This window comes from Camelina sativa, chromosome 19 (genome assembly GCF_030686135.1).
Source record: "Camelina sativa cultivar CO46 ecotype springtype chromosome 19, ASM3068613v1".
NCBI lineage: Eukaryota > Viridiplantae > Streptophyta > Magnoliopsida > Brassicales > Brassicaceae > Camelina > Camelina sativa.
The window spans coordinates 3,103,445-3,125,046 of NC_141898.1; the positions used below are offsets into that span (position 1 = coordinate 3,103,445).

Sequence of the window (21,602 nt, forward strand, 5' to 3'; positions counted from 1 at the left end):
ATGAGTAGAAGGAGTAATATAGTATTTAAACAAGGTTTGGTTAAAGGTTCCTCTTTTTATTTTTGTTTTTATTACATCCAATTTTCAATTTTGAATGATTAAACAACAACAAACAGATCTAAGAAACAATAGAAAACGACTCAGTAGAGAACGACCCATGCATGGTATGCAAAATTGCAAATTCTTTAAATACTATGACAAACTATCTAATTTTTATTTCTTTTAAAACAAATAATGCACCTTGTGACTAATGGAAATCTGACATACTTTACAGTAATCTCACTAGTTGACTAAAATATTGATTCAAATTGGCATTAAAAATTATGAAAATTTTTTATTTGTAAAATTTTTTAGTGGACGAACATATATGTGTAGCTATACTTAGTATAACATCTTTTTATAACATAAACACACAATTTAATCATTCAATCTTCTACTATTAGTTAAAGCTACTTGTGTTTATATTAGAATGTAAATAAAATCTTCTCAAAAGATGACATGTAAAAATACTAACGTAGATTTATAAAAATAAGAAATATTTTCTTATTTGTCAAGGATAATTGATAAGCAATAACTATATACCTAATTAACACAATAATTAATTAATATAATAAATATTTAGAATGCATATGAAAACTTTGATAAGTAAATATTTATGTAGATGCATAAGCATAAAATATATTTTCTTATTTGTCAAAGATAATTGATAAACAATAAAATAAAAACTTCACCCAAAAAAAACAATAAAAAAAATTTGATTACCACTAAATTTTTTAACGTAAATGAAATCTTATCATTAGATGTAGATATATTATAATAAGATAAAAACTTTTCAATGTCTCTTTTTCGATCATTATTTTAATTATATTTTGTCTATATGTCCCAACATGAATTATTTCACCAAAATAAAGTCTTCTTCTTCTTTTTTTCTACTTAGCATATTACTTAAGCAGGAACTTTGAGTTCTTTGGCTACATATACATAAATCAAACCTAGAGAGAACAAGAAACTGCAACTAACCAATCATTTCGCCATGGATACAAGAGGTACTCTCCTTGTTCTATCTTTCTTCATTACATTACACAGCCAATTAGTACATTTGCTAATTACAAATTAAAAAGAGATTTAAATGTTTGAATGCCCTTTCACAATCGATTTAGGCGATCTTTCTTCTCGAAAACATGTTGCAACTCATGTATATAGCTTTGCAAAGAGATGATCAACTCTATAATTATTTGGAAAACTCTGTTAGCTTCACCATGGTTTTTTTTTTCTTTTTTTCTTTGGGTGAGGAAGGCAACACTTCCAACTTGATCTAATAAAATATTAATTTCAAGCTAACAAGAGAGACATTTCTATAAATTTTGTTTTTTTAGAAAAACTTAGAAACACTTTGTCAAATCTCATAGCATCTCCAATAGTACTCTATTTTCTATTATAGAGTAAATTTTGCTCTAATGATACTCTATTTTCACCTCTATAATAAAGATTGCTATTTTTTTATCTATTTATAGAGGAACTCTATTTTTTCCTCTATAAATAGAGGTGAACTATTTTATTTGCAAAATAGTCTTCTTAATCTTTAACTTATTTTATTTATAACCAAAATAAATAAAATAAATATTTTTAAGAACTAATAATAGAAATTTAAGTATAAATATTTATTCTAAAATATAGTGACTACCATTTGCAAAAGATAATAATTTTATGAAAATGTTACAAAATTTAAAGTAAAATGGATTAGTTTGCAATTTTTAAAAATAAAAAGTGTTAATTGTAAAATAAAAATAGAATCTGTTGGGAATATTCTTTTATAGAAGAAAAAATAGAGAAAACTATTAGAACAAAACTCATCTCTATTATAGAAATCCTCTATTATAAAGAAAAAAATAGAAAAAACCATTAGAAATGGCGGTTTATAGAGGAAAAAATAAAAAAAAAACTATTAGAGCAAAACTCATCTCTATTATAGAAATCTTCTATTATAAAGAAAAAAAAATAAAAAAAAACCATTAGAAATGATGTTAAAGACCAGTATTACACTTTTTTTGTCAATTATTTACTAAGGTTCTCTTATCCACTCGAACCGTAAATACGAGTATAAGTTTGAGTAAATTATCTCATAAATTGTACGTCAACAATCCTGGGATAAGAGTTAAAACACTTTTTACAAAATTTTCAAAAAAGTTTTAGTTCTATGATTACTTTGTTTATGAAATGTATGTTTGTACAATCAACTTAGGTGAATAGATTACTACTTTGTATAATATCAACCGATCTTAAGTTAAATCTAGTCTTAAATATATTAGTTTGGTCAAAACCTCGAGTCTTATTTTTTTAAATAAAAAGTTGCGGTGGTAATAAGAAAAAATCAACTAGGTTGGTATTAAACTACTGAGTAGAAAAACAAGTGGAAAGGGTTTGGTGGATTCGAAAAGTCTTCGCCGCCTTATACATAAATAGTGCAAGTAGATTAAAAGGGTAAAAATAAAAATTTAAAAAAACTCCTTGTTTTATTTTTCCTAACATGGCAGATGCACTTAACATTACGCTTACCGATACGCGAGTTGTAGTTTGTTAATGGAGAAAATTTTATAATTTAAAAAATCTCTATAAAAAATGAACGATCATACAAACCCACATATTCCTGGATCAACGGGAACCCTTCGTTTCGTTTTATCTAATCCTGTTTCTCAAAAATTTCTGAACCTTTCTGGGAAAAAAAATCCCATCTTTTTTTTTTCGATGTGGTGAGAATTTTAGTGGGCATCTCTCAAACTTTTTTGGTTCCTTTGTCCCTTTCCTAGTTTGGTGATATTTTTATTTAACATCAACAACTCGATTCGTCGTTCTTAATCCGGGATTTGAATATATATATAAAAGAACCACCTCCCCACTTGTACGGATTCTCGTTTGAGGATTCGAGTATTGCTGATTCGTGATCTCTTGTTGTTTTGTGTGTGTGTTTTGGCTGCTTTCCCTTTGTGGATCGGATCTGGTGGGGGGTGGCTTTTTTTGTTTTTGTTTTGGTCAATGGGGGCATTAGATGAGGGACATTTGAAACTGGAGCTTGAGATTGGAATGAAAAATGGCTGCTGCGTTGAGCTTGCTTTCGAGCACCAACCTGAGACTTTAGCTATCCAAGACGCTGTCAAACTTCTCCTTCAAGGTCTTCATGAAGATGTCAATAGGGAAGGCATCAAAAAGACTCCTTTCCGTGTCGCCAAGGCTCTTCGTGAAGGCACCAGAGGTAAAAAATTCTATCTCCTTTAGCTATATATATAACTAACTCTGTTCCTGAGCTATTGATCTAGGCTTGTTACTTTTCTGGATTGGTGCAATAAGTTTGAATGTGGAAAGTATTAATTTTTGTCAGGTTATAAGCAAAAAGTGAAGGATTATGTACAGAGTGCTCTGTTTCCAGAAGCAGGGTTGGATGAAGGAGTTGGACTAGCAGGAGGAGTTGGAGGACTTGTTGTTGTACGAGATCTTGATCATTACTCTTACTGTGAATCTTGCTTGCTCCCTTTTCATTTCAAGTGTCACATAGGCTATGTCCCATCGGGCCAACGTGTTTTAGGACTGAGCAAGTTCTCTAGAGTCACTGATGTTTTCGCCAAGCGGCTCCAAGACCCTCAGCGTCTGGCTCATGATATTTGTTCTGCCCTCCAACATTGGGTCAAACCAGATGGAGTCGCTGTTGTTCTCGAATGCTCTCACATTCACTTCCCCAGTTTGGACTTGGACTCTCTGGACTCGTCCAGCCACCGTGGATTTGTGAAGCTGCTCGTTTCCTCGGGCTCAGGAGTTTTCGAGGATGAAAGCTCGAGTCTTTGGAGTGAATTTCTGAGTTTCTTGATGTTCAAAGGCGTCAAAACGCAAGCTTTGTGCAGAAATGGCGGCCCTGTGAAAGAGTGGTGCCCGAGCGTTAAAAGTTCGTCTAAATTCTCACCTGAACAAGACCCTGAAATGGTGTCTGCTGTTGTTTCCATCCTGAAATCATTGGGAGAAGATCCGTTGAGGAAAGAACTCATTGCTACACCATCTCGGTACCTCAAATGGATGATGAACTTCCAAAGAGCCAACCTTGATATGAAGCTAAACGGCTTTAACTCTGCCAAAGTCAACGGAGAGGTCAAAGAGAAGAGGCTTCACTGTGAACTGAACATTCCCTTCTGGTCAATGTGTGAACATCATTTGCTTCCTTTCTATGGAGTTGTTCATATTGGCTACTTTTGTGCTGAAGGATCCAACCCCAAGACTATTGGAAGTTCGCTCATTCAGTCGGTTGTACACTTTTACGGGTTCAAACTTCAAGTGCAAGAGAGGATGACTCGGCAGATCGCTGAGACGCTATCTCCTCTTGTTGGCGGGGATGTGATTGTTGTGGCGGAAGCCGGACATACTTGTATGATCTCTAGAGGAATCGAGAAGTTTGGAAGCAGCACTGCAACAATCGCTGTTTTGGGTCGGTTTTCGAATGATAATTCCTCAAGAGCAGTGTTTCTAGACAAGATTCATACAACTAATGCCTTGAAGACAGATTCATGATCTCCATTTTGAGATGGTTCCATGTCTGTTTGTTGTCTTTTTTTATGCTTCTGTGTCTCTTTTCTTTGCTATGATACAATTACTTCGAAGTCCCTATAAACTTTGAAGTAAACCGATGATTTCTTGGTTTTTGATTGTTCTTCATGGCTTCATCTATCTTTATGTTAGTTGTTATATTCTAATAATAATCTATAGTTTTCTTCAGCTATACTGTTACTGTACTCTGTTTCGAAAGAGAAATTGAGCTTTTTTACCAGTTCTGTTTATGAATTTAAACGCTTCTCATTCCAAAAACGGTAGTAAGAGAAAAAGACAGTACTCAGTAAGATCAAGATTTGTATGGATTTCCATGAATAATTTTCACCCAAAGACAGGTAAACAAAGTAGATACAAAATGTAATGTGATTAGTGGGTAACTGATAAGATCTCTCCCCTATTCTCTATATCCTCCCTAATAATAATATACAACTTAATGCTAAAGCAATCTACTGATGATGACACAGCAGAATCAAAACTGAACCAAAAGTCTATCAGAGATCCTTCTTATCGAAAATCTCATTTCCAACAATCACACTCTCAAAAACGATTTAACTCTTAAACCTACACAGCCGTTACTGACTTGAATTGTTCTACTAGGGAAGCCTCTCTCATCAACCATTCATACAGCAACATCTCCCAGTCCAGTTGTACCAAGTTATTGATGCCTCAACCATCATTGGGATTCTAAACCGAGCAAAGAGTCCCTGCAATGTGATGATCTTTCTGGAATGTCGTCTAAACTAGAATGGAACCACATACGGAAGAGCTAATACATCAGCGGATTCTATTCTAAGAGCCTGGTTCCAAACTTCCGGATTCTCAATAACTGAATTAGTATAATCTGCTCTTTGCTTTTTTAATAATTTCACACCTGACTGACCAAATAACCACTCTTGTTCATCATCATCAACCTCAGGCAATTCCTCCCTTCTGGGTACATTCAGCAACTGATCCAAATACTTTAAGTCCGGATGAGGCCGTTTTCTTGCAGATACTTCAACACTTTCTTTCACTTTCCCTGAAGAAACCGGTGAATGGCATTTGACTTCTTGAGAAAAAATGAAACCGTTAATTTTCTGATCCTTGACCTCTGGATTAGACACTGTTTCTTGCAGCTCAGAAACAAGCTTTGGAAGCTTTTGATGAGTTTGGCATGTTACAGAGTTTCTTCCATTTTCCACGGATGGCATTGAAGAACCAACTGGGGTAGGTATCTCGTTTGGCCTAGACCCATTCTCTGCATAAACAATTAAACAACCCGCGCTAAGAGACGAACATTAATAGTATAAGAAAAACATTTCCCCATATTGCACGAAAACCAAAAATGATCGAAATCAAGATTCCAATACAGTGAAAATAGATATACTAATACATAGAGGATAACAAATGAGTTATGAGTAAAGAACATGATTGAATAAAAGGTAAAGTAAAAAACACTTGTCTGAAGAGTTTAGGGAAGGACTCACCATACAACAATCCATTTGTCTGAAGATCCTTTCGTTTGCCAAGAATTCCCTCCGCAGTAAGGTTCTTGACACCCGCCTTTGGATGGTCCGACTCCCTAAAATCCCTAGTATCCACAAGGTCATGTTCTCTGCCATTTAATCTGGGCCCTCCCTCTACAAACTTTGGTTTCTTCAGAACATTTTTGTTCATCACCTCTGTTTTCTTCTCTTTACTACTTCTATCTGTTCTGTTGTTTGGTTCACTTTTCCTTACCCCTCCGTTAATTAATGGCTTATCAGTCTTTGTCACACTTTCCCTGCGGTGATTCTTCTCTAGTAGTTCTTTTCTCTTTGCCTGATCTTTTTTCTCCACTGATTCAATTATAACTGCAGCTCCTTTCTGATCCATGCAAGATGATACTTGGAGAACCGGACTTTCAGACCTTTTTGCCATAGCAGAGTTCTTATGGGTACTGATTCTCTTTTCGTCAACTTTCGTATGGTTGGTTTGAGGCACTGAGTAGGAATTGTTGTTCTCTGTAACTCCAGAAGGAATATCAATCTTTCGTAGACTTTGACTTTCTGTAGCTTCTTCATCTCTGATCCTTCTTGCCAGGTCCTGAATAAACTTAGAATCTCCATTACCATTATTCTGCAAGGTATTTGCTACAAGTTTTTCTTTGTCTCCACTGTTCGGCAAAACACCAGTAACTTTTCTGTCTTCAAAAGTTCTGCTCTTTTCTTTATCTCGATCCTTTTCTTTCCTATCTTTATGTTTCTCTTTTTTCTCCTTCCGTTCCTTATGTTTGTCTTTGCTTTTTTCTTTATCCTTTTTCTCTTTTCCTTCCTTCTTTTCTTTATCTTTCTTCTCCTTCTTGTGCTTCTTCTCCTTGAGCTTTTCCTGTGGTTGAAGTCCCACGAGAAAAAGAACACACATACATAAGTGATGATTAGAAGAAAGGCACACAAATAATTAGTAACCTTTACTTGTCAATTCTTAAGTCAACTTAAATGAGTTTTGAGAAGAAACCAGGTGAATCATTATTTCAAGACGGATAACCTCCAGCACGTAGCTAGTCCTATATAATTAGCTCGATATACTAATTCTTAAGCTCCTTACTACTCTTCCTAATTACAAGTCCTGCAGTTTCTCAAAACACTACTCAAGCAACTACAATTAGTAAATTATTCTCAAATTGGTGAACAAAGGGTATGCTTCTAAATTCCAACAAGGATAGAGAGCCACATTAGTGGTATTACTAAGTCTGGACTTGACAGTAAACTTCAGGGCATATAGGTAAACCCCTAACCTTTACTAATCAATAGGATAGAATTATCTAACATCCAAAACCATCAGCTACATAATCATATATTCACTTCAATAATTCAGCATCGCCGCATCATATGTTGATCAATGATCCTGCACAGCTTGCTGTGCGCTAGGAAAAATCATAAGGAAAACTGGGGCAGACCAGAAGCTAATATTGGGGAATTTTATGATTCTCCCATATGAGGTAATTTAAGTCGATCAGCATTGACGATTCTCATTACAGATAACAATTCCTCTATATCACTACATAAACTGTTTTGGGTGACAATACCTTAGACTCAACCAACTTTAACAGTAATGCTACATTGATAAGAGAAACTAATTCTGAAACAGTCTATGTTCCTTACTCCTATACTTTATTGGGTACTGATTCTCTTATCAAAGGAAACCATAAATCCGCCCATTCATCACATTCCTCCATTAGATAAAAGTGTTAAGTAGAGTCATGATATGCTAAGAGCCTACCTAAGTAGTTTACTCACGTAAACTTTCCAAGAAAATAAAGCACGGGACAAGGTTAGAAACACCAGCAAGAAGATCATGATCTCAAAGGAGGGAGTAGATCCTAAGAGGTTAACAAGTAGAAACCTTTAATAAAGAGTCTGATTCATCGGTAGTAAACTTCTTGTCATATCCTGGAGGTGGAAATGGGAAGCAACGAGACATGGCACTTATCCGTCAAAACCGTTAAAAAAGTGGTATACTTTTAAAACCACTCTTTGTTACTTTCTGGTTCCTTTATCCCAACACCTGACCAGATCAGAAACTATGATCCAGTCCACCATATCAATAAAGAACACTTTGAAGTTCCAAACTTTGACACCTTAGATCCTAGATTACACTATTAAATATAGCAAATTTTGTCGTTAACCTGCCAAAAATCATAATCAGAACCATTAATATCCATATCCGTAACTGGGGATTACAAAAAGAGAAAGTTTAGTAGTCAAATTATGAGCAGCTGAAAGAAAGCACCTTTTTAATCGGCTAACGAACTTGTGTGGGAAGAAGCCGCCAACAAGTTGGCCTCTTTCCGATTGAATGTGAATGATATAACCCAAATTACGCAAATCAACCACACTTAATTTCCAAATTCAAATACCGGAGACCTCAATTTAGGGTCTAAATCAGAGGGCGTGATCCAATCAAACCCTAAAAAAAAAAAAAAAAAATTGCCAAAGAGAAGAGAAATTGCCAAGTGCACCAATTGCACACGCAAGAGGTAAGTTTAAAAGAAAAACGAAATCTTTTGGGGGAACTGATAACGCAAAATTTAGCTCTCGAAGTATATAATCAGCGGAGATCAAAATTTCAAAACTTTTGCCAACGGAGAGACCAAAACACGAAACAATTAAGGTTTTTTTTTTTTTCTGGTTTTTGCTATATTTAATAGCTTATGGAAATAATAATAATAGAAATGAACGGTGTTGTTCTATAATACAGCTTCGGTTTATTATTTATTTTTATTTTATTTTTTGAAAAAAAAAAAAACCATATACACAATCGAAAGAGATAGAGAGATGATGGGAAAGATCTCAGAGAGAAGAGAGAGAAGAAGATATAAACAACGAAGAAAGTGAGAAATATCTCTCTCTCTCTCTCTCTATCAATGTCCATGTGTTAGCATATGGGTGCGTATATACCTTCTCTTTCTGTATTTATATCTGTAATGTTCTTCTCTGTCTCCTTTTTTTTTAAAAAAGTTACCCGACCTTTATATATATATGGGTTTTGTCTCTAGTTCTTTGAAGAAAGAAGAAATAAGGAAGCTATACAAAAGCTAAAAGAGTAATAATGATATTAGAAGGTGGGTCTTTCTCTGCAGTGCAATTGATCAACCAGATTTATTACTTCACTGCAATCACCAGTTTCATCTCCTTCCATGAGACATTCTACATAAGCCAACACCTCAGCTTTCTCTACAACTCCATTTGCGGTAAGAAGCTCCGTTACGAGCTCACGTGCCCGCTCGGTATCTCCTTCCTTCTTCAGACCTTGAATCACTTGGCAGAAGGATTTGAAACTCGGGACATACCCGGATTCAAGAAGAACTGTTATCAGCTCCAGACATTTGATGTGTTTCTTCTTGCTGCAGTATGATTCCATGATGATGTCGACGGCTTTCTCAAGAAATACACCGTTCTTGAGTGTAGTTTGGACTAGATCGTTGGACTCATCCGTTCTTCCCTCTTTGCATAACCGTGTGACCAAGAAAATACATAATCCGCTGGTAGACCCGCCAAGTTTTTCAACCACAGATATGAGTTCGTTGATACATTCAGGATCGGTTTCTCTCAGAGCAGTATTTGAAACACTACTCTCATCTGAAATATGGATACCCTTTTGAGATAAGACATATCCCCGTAACAAAGAAGAATAGATACGATCATTTAGTTCATATCCTCTTTCAACCATTGCCCTCACGGTTTCGATAGCACAATCTAGTCTTCCATTATCAACATATCCTTTCACCAAAACAGTATAAGTAACATGGTTTGGTGAAATTCCTGAATCTTGCATAGCAGAAAGAAGCTTCTCTGCTTCCTCGACTCTTCCTAGTTGACAAAGACCGTTGATGATGATTGTGTATGGATAGACATTTGGCAAACAACCACTTAACTTCATCAGTTCTACCATCCTGAAGGAACCACTTATATCACCTGATCGAATCAACCCGTCAACCAATGTTGTATAACTCACCACTGAAGGAACTAAACCAAGCTTATTAATTTTCCCGAGCACTGCTAATTCCTCTTTCACTTTACAACCTTTACTGAGCATATCAAGAAGCACATTCAGGGAGTGAGGAGTAGTCAATATTCTCAACTGAACCAATGTCTCCAGGATATACAATGCGTTCCGGGTTTCACCGACTTTACAAAAACCATCAATAAGAGTTGTACCAGTAACTTCATCAAGGTTTATTCCTTTTCTAAGCATCACACATAAGAACGCACTAGCTACGTCAGCCTTCCCATGTTTGCAGAGAGCATTGATTATAGCGGTATATGTAAGATAATCAGGCTCAAGATCAAAAGAGTTCATCAAGTTAAGTAGCTTGTAAGCCACAGTCATATGACCTTCTCTACAAAGCCCATCGATCAAAACATTATAACTCACAATGTCAGGTGACAGACCATTGTCAAGCATTCTCTTCATAAGATGCACGGCCTTGTATGGTTTCCCAACTCTGCACAACCCTTCCATAAGCTCGTTGAAAGTTCTTACATTTGGTTTGCAAGCCCTCTTCTCCATTACAGCAAGAAGTTCAAACGCGGGAACAACCCGTCCATCTTTGCAGTAGCCATTAATCAACGCATTGTAAGTTACTACACTAGGAAATATCCCGTCTATAACCATATTTCGAAAAACACCATTAGCCTCTTCAACCTTTCCGTCTCTACACAACCCATCAATCAAAACGGTGTAAGTGTGAGCGTTTGGTTTGCACCCTCTAGCAGTCATCTCATCAAGGAAGTTAAAAGCTTTATCAATCAAACCTCTATCGCACAAGGCTTTAATAAGCACAGTATAAGTACGTGTGCTTGGATGGCAACCTTTCTCACCCATTTGATCTTTGAACCCAAAGGCTTCTTCAAGTCTCCCTACTTCACATAACCCGTGAATCAAAATAGAGTAACTAACAGCGTTTGGTGAACAACTTCCTTCTCTGGACATAACATCAAACACCTTGAGTGCATCTCTTATATACAATCCACGGCAAAAACCCAGCAACAAAGAAGTGCAAATATGGGAATCTAACACAAACCCAATTTTAAGAAACTTACACATAAACATCTCAGCTGCCTCCGTGAATCCATTCTTACACAGAGCATTGACAATGGTTCTGTAATCAATCATGCCAACAACAAATCCGTCAGCTTCCATTCTTCTGTAAGTCATGTAAGCCAAAAACCCCAAATCAAGTTTAGCCAAGGACATCAAAAGAGAGCTGTAACAAGGGTAATTTAACCGGAATCCAAAAACCTCTCTAAGCTCATCAAAACAACTCATTAGTCTCAACATCTCTGTCTCGCATCTACTACTACATTCCCTAATCAACACAAGGATAACATCATGCGCAACTCGATACATACCGGAAGAAACAATCAGTTTCAGAAGCTGAGTTTTCTGAGCTGGCTCGAAACAATACGAGGAATGCTTGCAGACCCACATGAAGAAACGAACGCAAATGTCGCTGTCGCTGCGTTGTAGCGAAATGACCTGTGAAGCGACATGTGGGTTCATGTGAGAGACTAAGGATTTGAGAGAACTGTTCTTTTCCCAATTGGAATTTTTCAGCAAAGATGCGACGGCGTGAGGCGCCATCTCGTCCGGGGAAAACTGGGCAGGCCGAGAAGAGACGGAGAAGAAGGCATTAGAAACATGAAGCCCCAAAGCTAAAATCTTTCGAGGACTTCTGATACGTATCAGCATACACAGATTGAAGGGAGCCGGAGGAAAACAGTTAAAAATGAAATCTTTAACTAGTCTGGGGGTTTAGTAGGGTTTTTGTCTCTCTTGCAATTGAACAATGGAGTTTATGCTGCAAAAGAAGCAAAGTGTTGTCTGTTTAAATCTCACTCGATTCCTCACGGAGACGATATAGTGATCCGGTTATGAGCTAATTGGAACTGAACCGAACCGAACCAATGCATCCATGATCCATCGCATGACCCTTTTTATTCCCTTGCTAATAGATTTTAGTAAAATTGCACCCCAAATCTTAAATTTAGTTAAAATAAGATGTCCACCTCCGGTAGTAATTCTCGTATTAGAAATACAAAAACCAAAGAAATAGAATTTTGTGTTGAGGGGGAAAAGTATATCAAGTAACAATAGACACCATTGAGACTGAGCTATAAAGGAACTACTCGGAAACACGGCAAAAATAAACTTGGCCTGAAAACTTTCAGACACAAAGATGTTTCTCTTTCTCATTCACAACCCTCGAGTAAGCTAGTTTGTGCAATGTACATATATTCTTCAACTGTGAATGACTGACCAACTGAGTGACCGCGTATTTTTCTCACCACTACTCCTTTATCGCTACATCACCAAATCATCTGCAGAGTAATAGTCCGCAATAAGACGGTACATGTAAGATGGATTGTGCCCTCCCCTGTCACCAAAAAAAGGTAACGCTATCATCAACTCTTTATCCAAACAAAAGTAATGCCATGAGAAATGGACCAATCTAGAAATATAGCAACTAGAGTAAACCAAAGATATATATAGGAGACTTACGTATCCGTTATAAAGAGACTGACAAGGTTCGGTGGGACATAATCGAATGTTGGGTTGACAACTTGAAGAGACCCGGAACCCGCTCCAAAATCAAGGCAATCAGAGAATTCACCAAAATCCAACAGTTCAGATGGAGATCTCAGCTCATTTAGTAATACTTCAGGATTGTGAGGATAGAGTGGACACAACTGTTATTACATAAGAAACCTTTAGTCAAGTTTGGAGAGCAATCAAGAGTTTGAGAAATTAAAACAATTCGAAACCAACCTTGTGACTACCGGCTAGAACCACAAATGGGACTGCAAGTTTTTTTGCTGCAAGAGCAGCCATGTTGACACCAACAGGTCCGATAACCCCACCATTAGCCATCACGGCATGAGCTCCAATTATAACCTTGCATTGTCACATCATATGTAATTTATTTAGAAGCTAGGGGCAGGAAAATATAAAATTGGAAAGGATTGAATATGTACCATATTCACTCGAGATATCATAGCAAACACTGCAGAGTCAGTGATTACAGTGGTCTGCAAACCCCTAGCTACCAATTCTTTTGCTAATAGATGGCCCTGGTACCTAATAGAATTGGAAGGAAAAAATGATGCAGCTGAGTTAGACACGCATATCAGAGAGTACATGAAAGTGTTGCGCAAAGCAGAAAACAGTAACTATGGTAAGGATGAAACATATATTAAAAGGAGAGACCAAACCTTGGAGCACCTTCGGCAACAAATACACGAAAAGATCTCTTTTTCTCCTTTGCAGCACACAGAAACTCAAGCACTGTTCTTGAGCTACCCAGGGTTAGGATCACCTCACTGACAAAATCGAATTTAGGCAATACAAAAGTTGCATCATGGAAAGACACTGATAAACGACAATTTTGGTTCACCATGTATTGCACGTTACAGATAATTAGTGCTATAGAAAAGAAAAGTACTTTTGATGTATATGCTCTATAGCTTGTTCAGCGATCTGCTCATGACAACCAGAAATCTCCTGAATAAGTTGATTCACTCCTTCGATAACATCATGCTTCAGCTTCCGAGTTAATGAACTTTTATCGGCAGCTAAACAAAGGGTAATTAGACCATTAATATCAACCAAAAATTAGAACTTATTTTATTGCTGGATGATTCTAATAAAAGTGAGACAAACCACCTAAAACCCAGACTGATAAGAACAGATATGTTTCCCATTTTAGGTCTATATCTCAGTAACACAACACAAATTCACAAAGAATTCCAGCAACAAAACGACAGGAACCAGTAACCTAAAATCTTCCAAGCTTTAAAAAGGTGCCATAGCACAACAAAAATAACTTGATACCTAAATCTGTCTAAGTTAGTTCAAAAGCAACCATATGTATCCACTTGTAAAGGATATCGTAACACTGTTATATTCCTGCTATAAGACTTATCTTCATGGCTTGTCAAAGACATCACTAAAATCAGCATGTTGAAAGGAGAGCCAAAGGCATGGAAAAGGTACATTTACTTTTGCTTTCGGAATCAGCACCGGATGATGATGTGTATGGGACAGTTGCAGATTCAGGAGTGCCCTCGAGTAAGGTTTGCAAAGACGGAGGGCGTAACGTACTCCTAGCTGCAGCTGCAACAACTGCGGCAGACATTGCAGGATACCCAATTCCTTTGCAATTATCTATATCATCATCATCACTTGCATCCAACAAGTCCAAACCAGCCATAGCTGCTGTAGTGAGAGAAAGATCCTCCTCCCTTATAATATGCAAAACCCGTCTAACTACATTCCCCACCGCAAGCTCTACGAAACCAAATTCGGAAATATGTAATTCCTTTGCATATATATTGAAAGAGAAGATGTAAGCAAAACAAGAGACAATTTCAGAATGCATACCAACTGGATTTGCAGCAACCAATTGCTGACCAACGGCTTTCACAGCATCAATAAGAGCAGCGGCCTGGTTTGCGTGAGGCACCCGCTGATGCGAAATCACTGACCTAAGAAGCTCTACAGTGCATTTGGCTGTAGCCTGTGAGCCCTCAATCTTACTGCACATAATATATGATCAAATCAAATCAGCAACTATCTTAACAAAAAGGGTTTGACGAAATAAAAGCCAGCCGAGAGAGATCTTACCGCTTCCTGAGCTTGTTTACAAACTCCGCCACCATTGATTGGACGTCTGGCATCTTCCTTATCTGAAATCACTGAGCAAAAATGCGAAACTAGAGGGGTCAGAATTGATAAACCCTAATCACGCGCGATTCACGGCAGGAGAAAGAATTGAAAAAAGTGAGAGGAACCTAATGTGGGAGACAAAAAGAATATGCTTACCAGTAAGTATGTGACGGTGGCGGACGATAAGGAGATGAAGTAGGAGAGATATATTCCGGCGAGAGAGAGAAACGGAATTGAACAAGGAGACCAGGTTTTACGTTCACTCCGTCTGGTGTACGAATTGGGGATTTTGGTAGGTCTAAGTTTTGGGCCCAAACAATGTGATATTTGGGCCGAGAATAAAAAAGCCCACAACGTAAAGCATCACAAGTTTTTTTTTTGTTTTCTATCATCATCAGGTAAAAAGGTCCCATATGTTTGGTTTTGATGACAGTAAAAATTAGTATGAGATCGTCGGTACAAAAGGAGAAAGATCATAACGAACAAGGAAACTAAACCCATAACATGAAAACTGAACACCACTTTCTCTATTCATCCCTTATAAACAACACCACATTCTTCTTATTCGGCCGTCAGAATATTTATAACTAAGCAAAAGCTATACACTGAAGGAATTGCTTGAAAGAGATTCAGCAGAAATGTTTCTCTATATACACACCACACCAGACGATCACGAAGGTTTCCTTCTAACCAAACTGGTTTATATGCTTCTCTTTCCTTCTTGTTCTTCTGCATTCCCATTCTCTTTGAGCTTATATGCACCATCTACATACTGTTCCGTGTCCCACAGAAACGTCCCAAACGCCACTGCCTCAAGTACCAAACGCTTCAAACTTGAAAATGATGTCACTATGGTCTCATCGCTCTCTTCGGTTCCAAAAAGAGCCAAACTTTGCTTCTCTATCAGAGTCCTTGCTTCCTCTGTCCTTGGTTTTGCACATCTCTGCAATGTCTCTGGATCAAACTCTGAGATGTAATGTCTCAGCTGCTGCTTGTTGGAGATCTGTGCAGTGCCCGTTGTGAAAGAGCATCCAAAGATGGGACTTCTCAGATATCCGCTTCCATGGACATCCGATAAGGAACACTCGAGCTGGTGCCTGAGAGAAGCAGATTTCAAGAAGTAACCGTACAAGATCGAGGCAGTGTAAACCTTCCTGAGATGCAGTTTCTGTATCTGTGTTGTAGCCCAATTGTCACTCACGCATGAATTGACCCGCAGTCCAATGACTGCGCTTACATGTTCTTTAATTATCTCAAGAGCATCGCAGCTGTAAATCGACTCTAACTCCCAGTCTTTTGGAGGCCAGATCTCGAGTCTTCCGTTGTAGATGCATCTGGAGAGCTTTGGGACAAGAGGGACTCTTATCTCTGAGTATTTGTAGAAGATCAACATGTACATTATGTCTTGGACTGCAGTTTTGCAGTAACGTTCCTTTAGTTGAGCTATCCTTCTGCCAAAAATGGAGAAAATCAGGAAATCCGTGATCGTAAGTGAGCAGAAAACAGCAGGAGAAACAACAACAAACAGAGCATTGAATGGCCTGAGCCGCAAGTTAAACTTAACAACGATCTGCAGAAACAGGACAGTAAGTGAAAACACAGGCAAGCAACTGACTGATGAATATAATACATTCGGAAACACTAAATATAAAAGCCATTCCATTAAGAATCAGAAACATGAGCCAGCCTTATGGAACACAAAAACAAAACTTGCTTCACAAGGCAGAGCATTAGAAAACACACAGCAATTCAATAACTGTAGCCTTCTCATGTTTCTAATGAGCCATATCATTAGTCTGATTCTTCCATCACCATAAACAGCATCAAAACCACTATAACACACAAGAATCGGCCAACTTATCATCTGAACTTTTGCAAGCTTATATGGTAAATACACAAACTAATTCGTGAGAGATTAGATAAGCCTATGTTTCTATTGATTTACACAGCTCTCTGTGTATGTAACTAAGTCTACGAATGTTCACAGCATAACAGATTAGGAAAAAGTAAAGGTTGTTCAATAACGGACCTGTGGAGAGAAGCCTCATTGGAGCCAGAGCTTAGAGACATACGAGCTAAAGCAGCTTCCCTACCGTCAGCAAGTTGCTTAAGCTCATCAGCAGCAGCGTAATGAAACAGCTGCCGCTTGTTAAGCAAAACGCTTCTCAGAAACCTCCCCTGCGCCGATCGTGGCTCAAGCGGCGCGTTAAGACTGCTCCCAGGCTCACACCGACTAGGTCCCGCCGCCGCGACCACAACCATCGAACTATACCTAATCTTCCGCTTCGCCGGAAAAAGAAAACCACCGCCTCCATCGCCGCTCTGTCTCCTGGAACGCGAAGGGAGAAACGGTAGCGCCGCTTGATTGGAGATACAACTATCCATATTATTGATCAGATTGAGCGATCGATAAAAAAAAAAGTAGAAACCCTAAAAGGATCTGTGATTGAGAGAAAGAAGGAGAAGAAAGATTGATGATGATTTTGCGGGTTAGTGGGAGAAGTGGTGAAGAACGGATAAGGTAGAGAGAACTCGAGAGAGTATCTTTTATCTTTTTGTTGATTATTCCATTTTCTGTTTTGGATAAATTTTATTTGATTCTGTTTTTTTTCCTATGGGCTCCTCAAGTCAAGTCGGTGTGTGGTTGTTATTATTTTACCTCCACTCCATCTTGACATATGCATATATCTCATTGGCTGATATGTAAAAACCTTATTTCATAGTAAGCAAAAAAAAAAAAATCTTAATTTCTTTAGTTTTGATCCGAGAGACATATATAGAATTTTCAAGAATCCTTTCGATTTTAAAGGGATACAGCAAAGTCAAAATTTTCAACAGGATTATTAAAACATATAATTCGGAAGTTTTGAGTAAACCTCGATCAATAGCTTCTAATATCACAGGATTATTTATAAAACATAAAATTTCGAAGTTTACGAAACCTCTACTATTAAACAGTGTTCTTTCTTTCCGTACTTGAATATTTGTTTTTTAAGTTTTTTAAGAGTCGTATAATTTACGTTAATTTTAGTCGAATGATTTTCATATTCATTATAGTTAGGTGGTTGATGTTTACAGATATGTGTACATACACATATGTGGGTTATAAATTATGTTTTATATTCGGGTATAGATCTCTTATCTCAATTATTGGCGATTGTTTTCAAAACAAATGTAAGATGACCCATCGTCCTCTGTGCCTCTGTGAATATTATAGGATTGGACCGTTTGGTGGTCCTCTAAAGCCAGCTTCTATTATATAAAAACACCACTAGTTTTTCTTCAACTATCATCACTCATCAGTCGGCTAACAATTTGGATTATTTGTTTTTTTTTTTCTCTTTTCTTAACAAAAGAGCTCCAATTGGGATGAATCAACTTTTGTTACAGATTAATGTTTGGTTTGTTATTTTGCTTTTGCTTCAAAATTCTCTACTTACAGAAAACATGCTTACCTGATATGGAAACATACCCACATATACAAGTGCAACAGCGTATTGATCAGTGTGCCGACCCGTGAGAGGTTTTGACTTTTTAGCGACTGGATGACTAGCTCCTGAATACTTTGATTGTTAGGAATTATTAGGATAAGTGGTGGCTCCTATCATAGCGGCGTGTATAATGTTTGCTATCCGTCCCGTGGTCTCCACAACATATTTTTAGAGTTTTAGCCCATTATCCTGAAAGTTGGATTTCAGATCCGAAAAGAAGAGACAATGTCAAAGATGCAAGTCCTAAGTGTATGTTCGAGTTTAGGATGTGATGCCAAATATGGTTCTTAGACTAAACCCATGGTTTTTAGTTTATTCATTGTGATAAATCTCGATGGTGATATAACAATGGTACAGTACAAAGTTACACTGTTGAGATATGATCCAACTTGAAACTGGAAGTTGTAGTGGATCAAAAACTTGTCTATGTTTGTTTAATATGAGCCTGTTTGGTCTGTCAGAAACTGGGCCAGATATTGGTCTGAAGCTCATACAATAACAGACTTTGTATTAGGTATAAATACATAAGGTCGAACAGATGAAAGAGCGAGAGAGCAAAAAGAGTTGCGCCAAACCCTAGTTCAGGTGGTTCTGAAGAGGTGAACAGAGCTAGAGAGATGTAGATTCTCGGTGTATCTAGGCTCAATCTCTTGTTATTCTTCTTCCATATGTTGTTATTGTGAGACTCGATCTAGGATGTTAGACGAGTGTAAGAGGTATGCTGTAACCATAACACATATGTAACTCTTGATCTATAATGGATGTTGAGGACTCTGCTTCCTCCCCAGATGTAGTTGTTGATGCAGTGAACTGAGTTACAAAATCTATGTGTTCTCTCTATTTTCGTGTTTAAAGCTTGTGTAAAATCCATCAATCAGTACTTGATTGAATCTAAAGTTGTTGTATCGATTTACAACATACACAAACCATTAAACGTGTCTATACTCCTAGTCTAGTTATTTATTCATTTTCTTAATAGATGTAATTGGAGCTAATTGGCGGTACCAATCGACCAAAAATGGAAAAGAAAAGAGAACATACGAGGCACTGTCGATCCCTCAATACTAGAAAACATGAATGAAATACGAGACAACGCTGGGGTTGAGACAACTATAACCTCCTCCAAGGAATTATACACTGAAAAGTAGAAGGTATCGATCGAACACATGGTTTACATGACTCCGACTAAAACCTTCTCAAAATATAAAAGAAAAACTGGTCGAAACTGGTGTAAATAGTTTCTACCGCTTGTAAACCACACACTATCCTTTGTACATACAAAAGAAGAGTAAATAAAAGCAGAGAGACACAAATTAATGGTTTTTACTTTTTGCTGCAAAAGGACGTAACACTTTCTTTGCAAAGTGAACTGAAAAGAGGGCTATGACATCCTTTTCTCTTGATGCCAAAGAGAATCATGGCATCCGATTCTCGATATTTGCCTTTTTTTTTTTATACATCCTTTGCATTTTTTTTCTTTTTCAAAAGTATGGTCTTTCTTTTAGTATTTTCACTACTAGCAAATTCCTAGATCTGAAAATGTTTATCATTCAACTATCATCACTCATCAGTCGGCTAACAATTTGGATTATTTGTTTTTTTTTTTCTCTTTTCTTAACAAAAGAGCTCCAATTGGGATGAATCAACTTTTGTTACAGATTAATGTTTGGTTTGTTATTTTGCTTTTGCTTCAAAATTCTCTACTTACAGAAAACATGCTTGCCTGATATGGAAACATACCCACATATACAAGTGCAACAGCGTATTGATCAGTGTGCCGACCCGTGAGAGGTTTTGACTTTTTAGCGACTGGATGACTAGCTCCTGAATACTTTGATTGTTAGGAATTATTAGGATAAGTGGTGGCTCCTATCATAGCGGCGTGTATAATGTTTGCTATCCGTCCCGTGGTCTCCACAACATATTTTTAGAGTTTTAGCCCATTATCCTGAAAGTTGGATTTCAGATCCGAAAAGAAGAGACAATGTCAAAGATGCAAGTCCTAAGTGTATGTTCGAGTTTAGGATGTGATGCCAAATATGGTTCTTAGACTAAACCCATGGTTTTTAGTTTATTCATTGTGATAAATCTCGATGGTGATATAACAATGGTACAGTACAAAGTTACACTGTTGAGATATGATCCAACTTGAAACTGGAAGTTGTAGTGGATCAAAAACTTGTCTATGTTTGTTTAATATGAGCCTGTTTGGTCTGTCAGAAACTGGGCCAGATATTGGTCTGAAGCTCATACAATAACAGACTTTGTATTAGGTATAAATACATAAGGTCGAACAGATGAAAGAGCGAGAGAGCAAAAAGAGTTGCGCCAAACCCTAGTTCAGGTGGTTCTGAAGAGGTGAACAGAGCTAGAGAGATGTAGATTCTCGGTGTATCTAGGCTCAATCTCTTGTTATTCTTCTTCCATATGTTGTTATTGTGAGACTCGATCTAGGATGTTAGACGAGTGTAAGAGGTATGCTGTAACCATAACACATATGTAACTCTTGATCTATAATGGATGTTGAGGACTCTGCTTCCTCCCCAGATGTAGTTGTTGATGCAGTGAACTGAGTTACAAAATCTATGTGTTCTCTCTATTTTCGTGTTTAAAGCTTGTGTAAAATCCATCAATCAGTACTTGATTGAATCTAAAGTTGTTGTATCGATTTACAACATACACAAACCATTAAACGTGTCTATACTCCTAGTCTAGTTATTTATTCATTTTCTTAATAGATGTAATTGGAGCTAATTGGCGGTACCAATCGACCAAAAATGGAAAAGAAAAGAGAACATACGAGGCACTGTCGATCCCTCAATACTAGAAAACATGAATGAAATACGAGACAACGCTGGGGTTGAGACAACTATAACCTCCTCCAAGGAATTATACACTGAAAAGTAGAAGGTATCGATCGAACACATGGTTTACATGACTCCGACTAAAACCTTCTCAAAATATAAAAGAAAAACTGGTCGAAACTGGTGTAAATAGTTTCTACCGCTTGTAAACCACACACTATCCTTTGTACATACAAAAGAAGAGTAAATAAAAGCAGAGAGACACAAATTAATGGTTTTTACTTTTTGCTGCAAAAGGACGTAACACTTTCTTTGCAAAGTGAACTGAAAAGAGGGCTATGACATCCTTTTCTCTTGATGCCAAAGAGAATCATGGCATCCGATTCTCGATATTTGCCTTTTTTTTTTTATACATCCTTTGCATTTTTTTTCTTTTTCAAAAGTATGGTCTTTCTTTTAGTATTTTCACTACTAGCAAATTCCTAGATCTGAAAATGTTTATCATTCAACTCCAGGCGTCTTAAGAACCCCC

The 21,602-nt window shown here is 37.2% G+C and overlaps 4 protein-coding genes and 1 pseudogene across 11 annotated transcripts; 1 reads left to right on the plus strand and 4 right to left on the minus strand.

The window, feature by feature from the left end:
• The first annotated feature begins 889 nt into the window (after positions 1–889).
• On the plus strand, positions 890–4,755 carry LOC104764439 (GTP cyclohydrolase 1). Its single transcript, XM_010487972.3, has 3 exons — positions 890–1,046; positions 3,047–3,250; positions 3,377–4,755. The coding sequence occupies exons 1-3, from the start codon at positions 1,034–1,036 to the stop codon at positions 4,549–4,551; spliced, it is 1,392 nt and encodes a 463-aa protein (XP_010486274.2). The 5' UTR covers positions 890–1,033; the 3' UTR covers positions 4,552–4,755.
• Positions 4,756–4,874: 119 nt separating this feature from the next.
• Positions 4,875–9,049, minus strand: LOC104764442 (uncharacterized). Its single transcript, XM_019241437.2, has 4 exons — positions 8,341–9,049; positions 7,954–8,236; positions 6,057–6,936; positions 4,875–5,827 (listed from the first exon to the last, which is right to left on the minus strand). Exons 2-4 carry the CDS (start codon positions 8,029–8,031, stop codon positions 5,331–5,333), a joined length of 1,455 nt encoding a protein of 484 aa, XP_019096982.2. The 5' UTR covers positions 8,032–8,236; positions 8,341–9,049; the 3' UTR covers positions 4,875–5,330.
• LOC147920092 (pentatricopeptide repeat-containing protein At3g07290, mitochondrial pseudogene) lies at positions 8,998–11,951 on the minus strand (annotated as a pseudogene). 4 transcript variants are annotated; one of them, XR_015591129.1, is made up of 3 exons: positions 11,463–11,951; positions 11,154–11,257; positions 8,998–11,035 (listed from the first exon to the last, which is right to left on the minus strand). The product of XR_015591129.1 is annotated as a pentatricopeptide repeat-containing protein At3g07290, mitochondrial pseudogene, transcript variant X2 (transcript). The 4 variants fall into 4 exon arrangements; XR_015591130.1 differs by having other exon boundaries at positions 11,154–11,212; positions 11,463–11,940; XR_015591131.1 differs by lacking the exons at positions 11,154–11,257; positions 11,463–11,951 and having other exon boundaries at positions 8,998–10,765; positions 10,866–11,035.
• A 115-nt stretch (positions 11,952–12,066) lies between these two features.
• LOC104764443 (uncharacterized) lies at positions 12,067–15,109 on the minus strand. 3 transcript variants are annotated; one of them, XM_087502101.1, is made up of 10 exons: positions 14,932–15,109; positions 14,734–14,804; positions 14,491–14,645; positions 14,110–14,397; positions 13,553–13,682; positions 13,323–13,430; positions 13,086–13,188; positions 12,880–13,005; positions 12,613–12,800; positions 12,067–12,487 (listed from the first exon to the last, which is right to left on the minus strand). In XM_087502101.1, the coding sequence occupies exons 2-10, from the start codon at positions 14,784–14,786 to the stop codon at positions 12,415–12,417; spliced, it is 1,224 nt and encodes a 407-aa protein (XP_087358227.1). In that variant the 5' UTR covers positions 14,787–14,804; positions 14,932–15,109; the 3' UTR covers positions 12,067–12,414. The 3 variants fall into 3 exon arrangements, with proteins under 3 accessions (XP_087358227.1, XP_087358226.1, XP_087358225.1); XM_087502100.1 differs by having other exon boundaries at positions 14,104–14,397; positions 14,932–15,066; XM_087502099.1 differs by having other exon boundaries at positions 14,104–14,645; positions 14,932–15,066.
• A 171-nt stretch (positions 15,110–15,280) lies between these two features.
• LOC104764444 (UV-B-induced protein At3g17800, chloroplastic) lies at positions 15,281–17,551 on the minus strand. 2 transcript variants are annotated; one of them, XM_010487975.3, is made up of 2 exons: positions 16,805–17,551; positions 15,281–16,226 (listed from the first exon to the last, which is right to left on the minus strand). In XM_010487975.3, the coding sequence occupies exons 1-2, from the start codon at positions 17,158–17,160 to the stop codon at positions 15,476–15,478; spliced, it is 1,107 nt and encodes a 368-aa protein (XP_010486277.2). In that variant the 5' UTR covers positions 17,161–17,551; the 3' UTR covers positions 15,281–15,475. The 2 variants fall into 2 exon arrangements, with proteins under 2 accessions (XP_010486277.2, XP_087358228.1); XM_087502102.1 differs by having other exon boundaries at positions 15,281–16,345; positions 16,805–17,371.
• Positions 17,552–21,602: the final 4,051 nt, after the last annotated feature.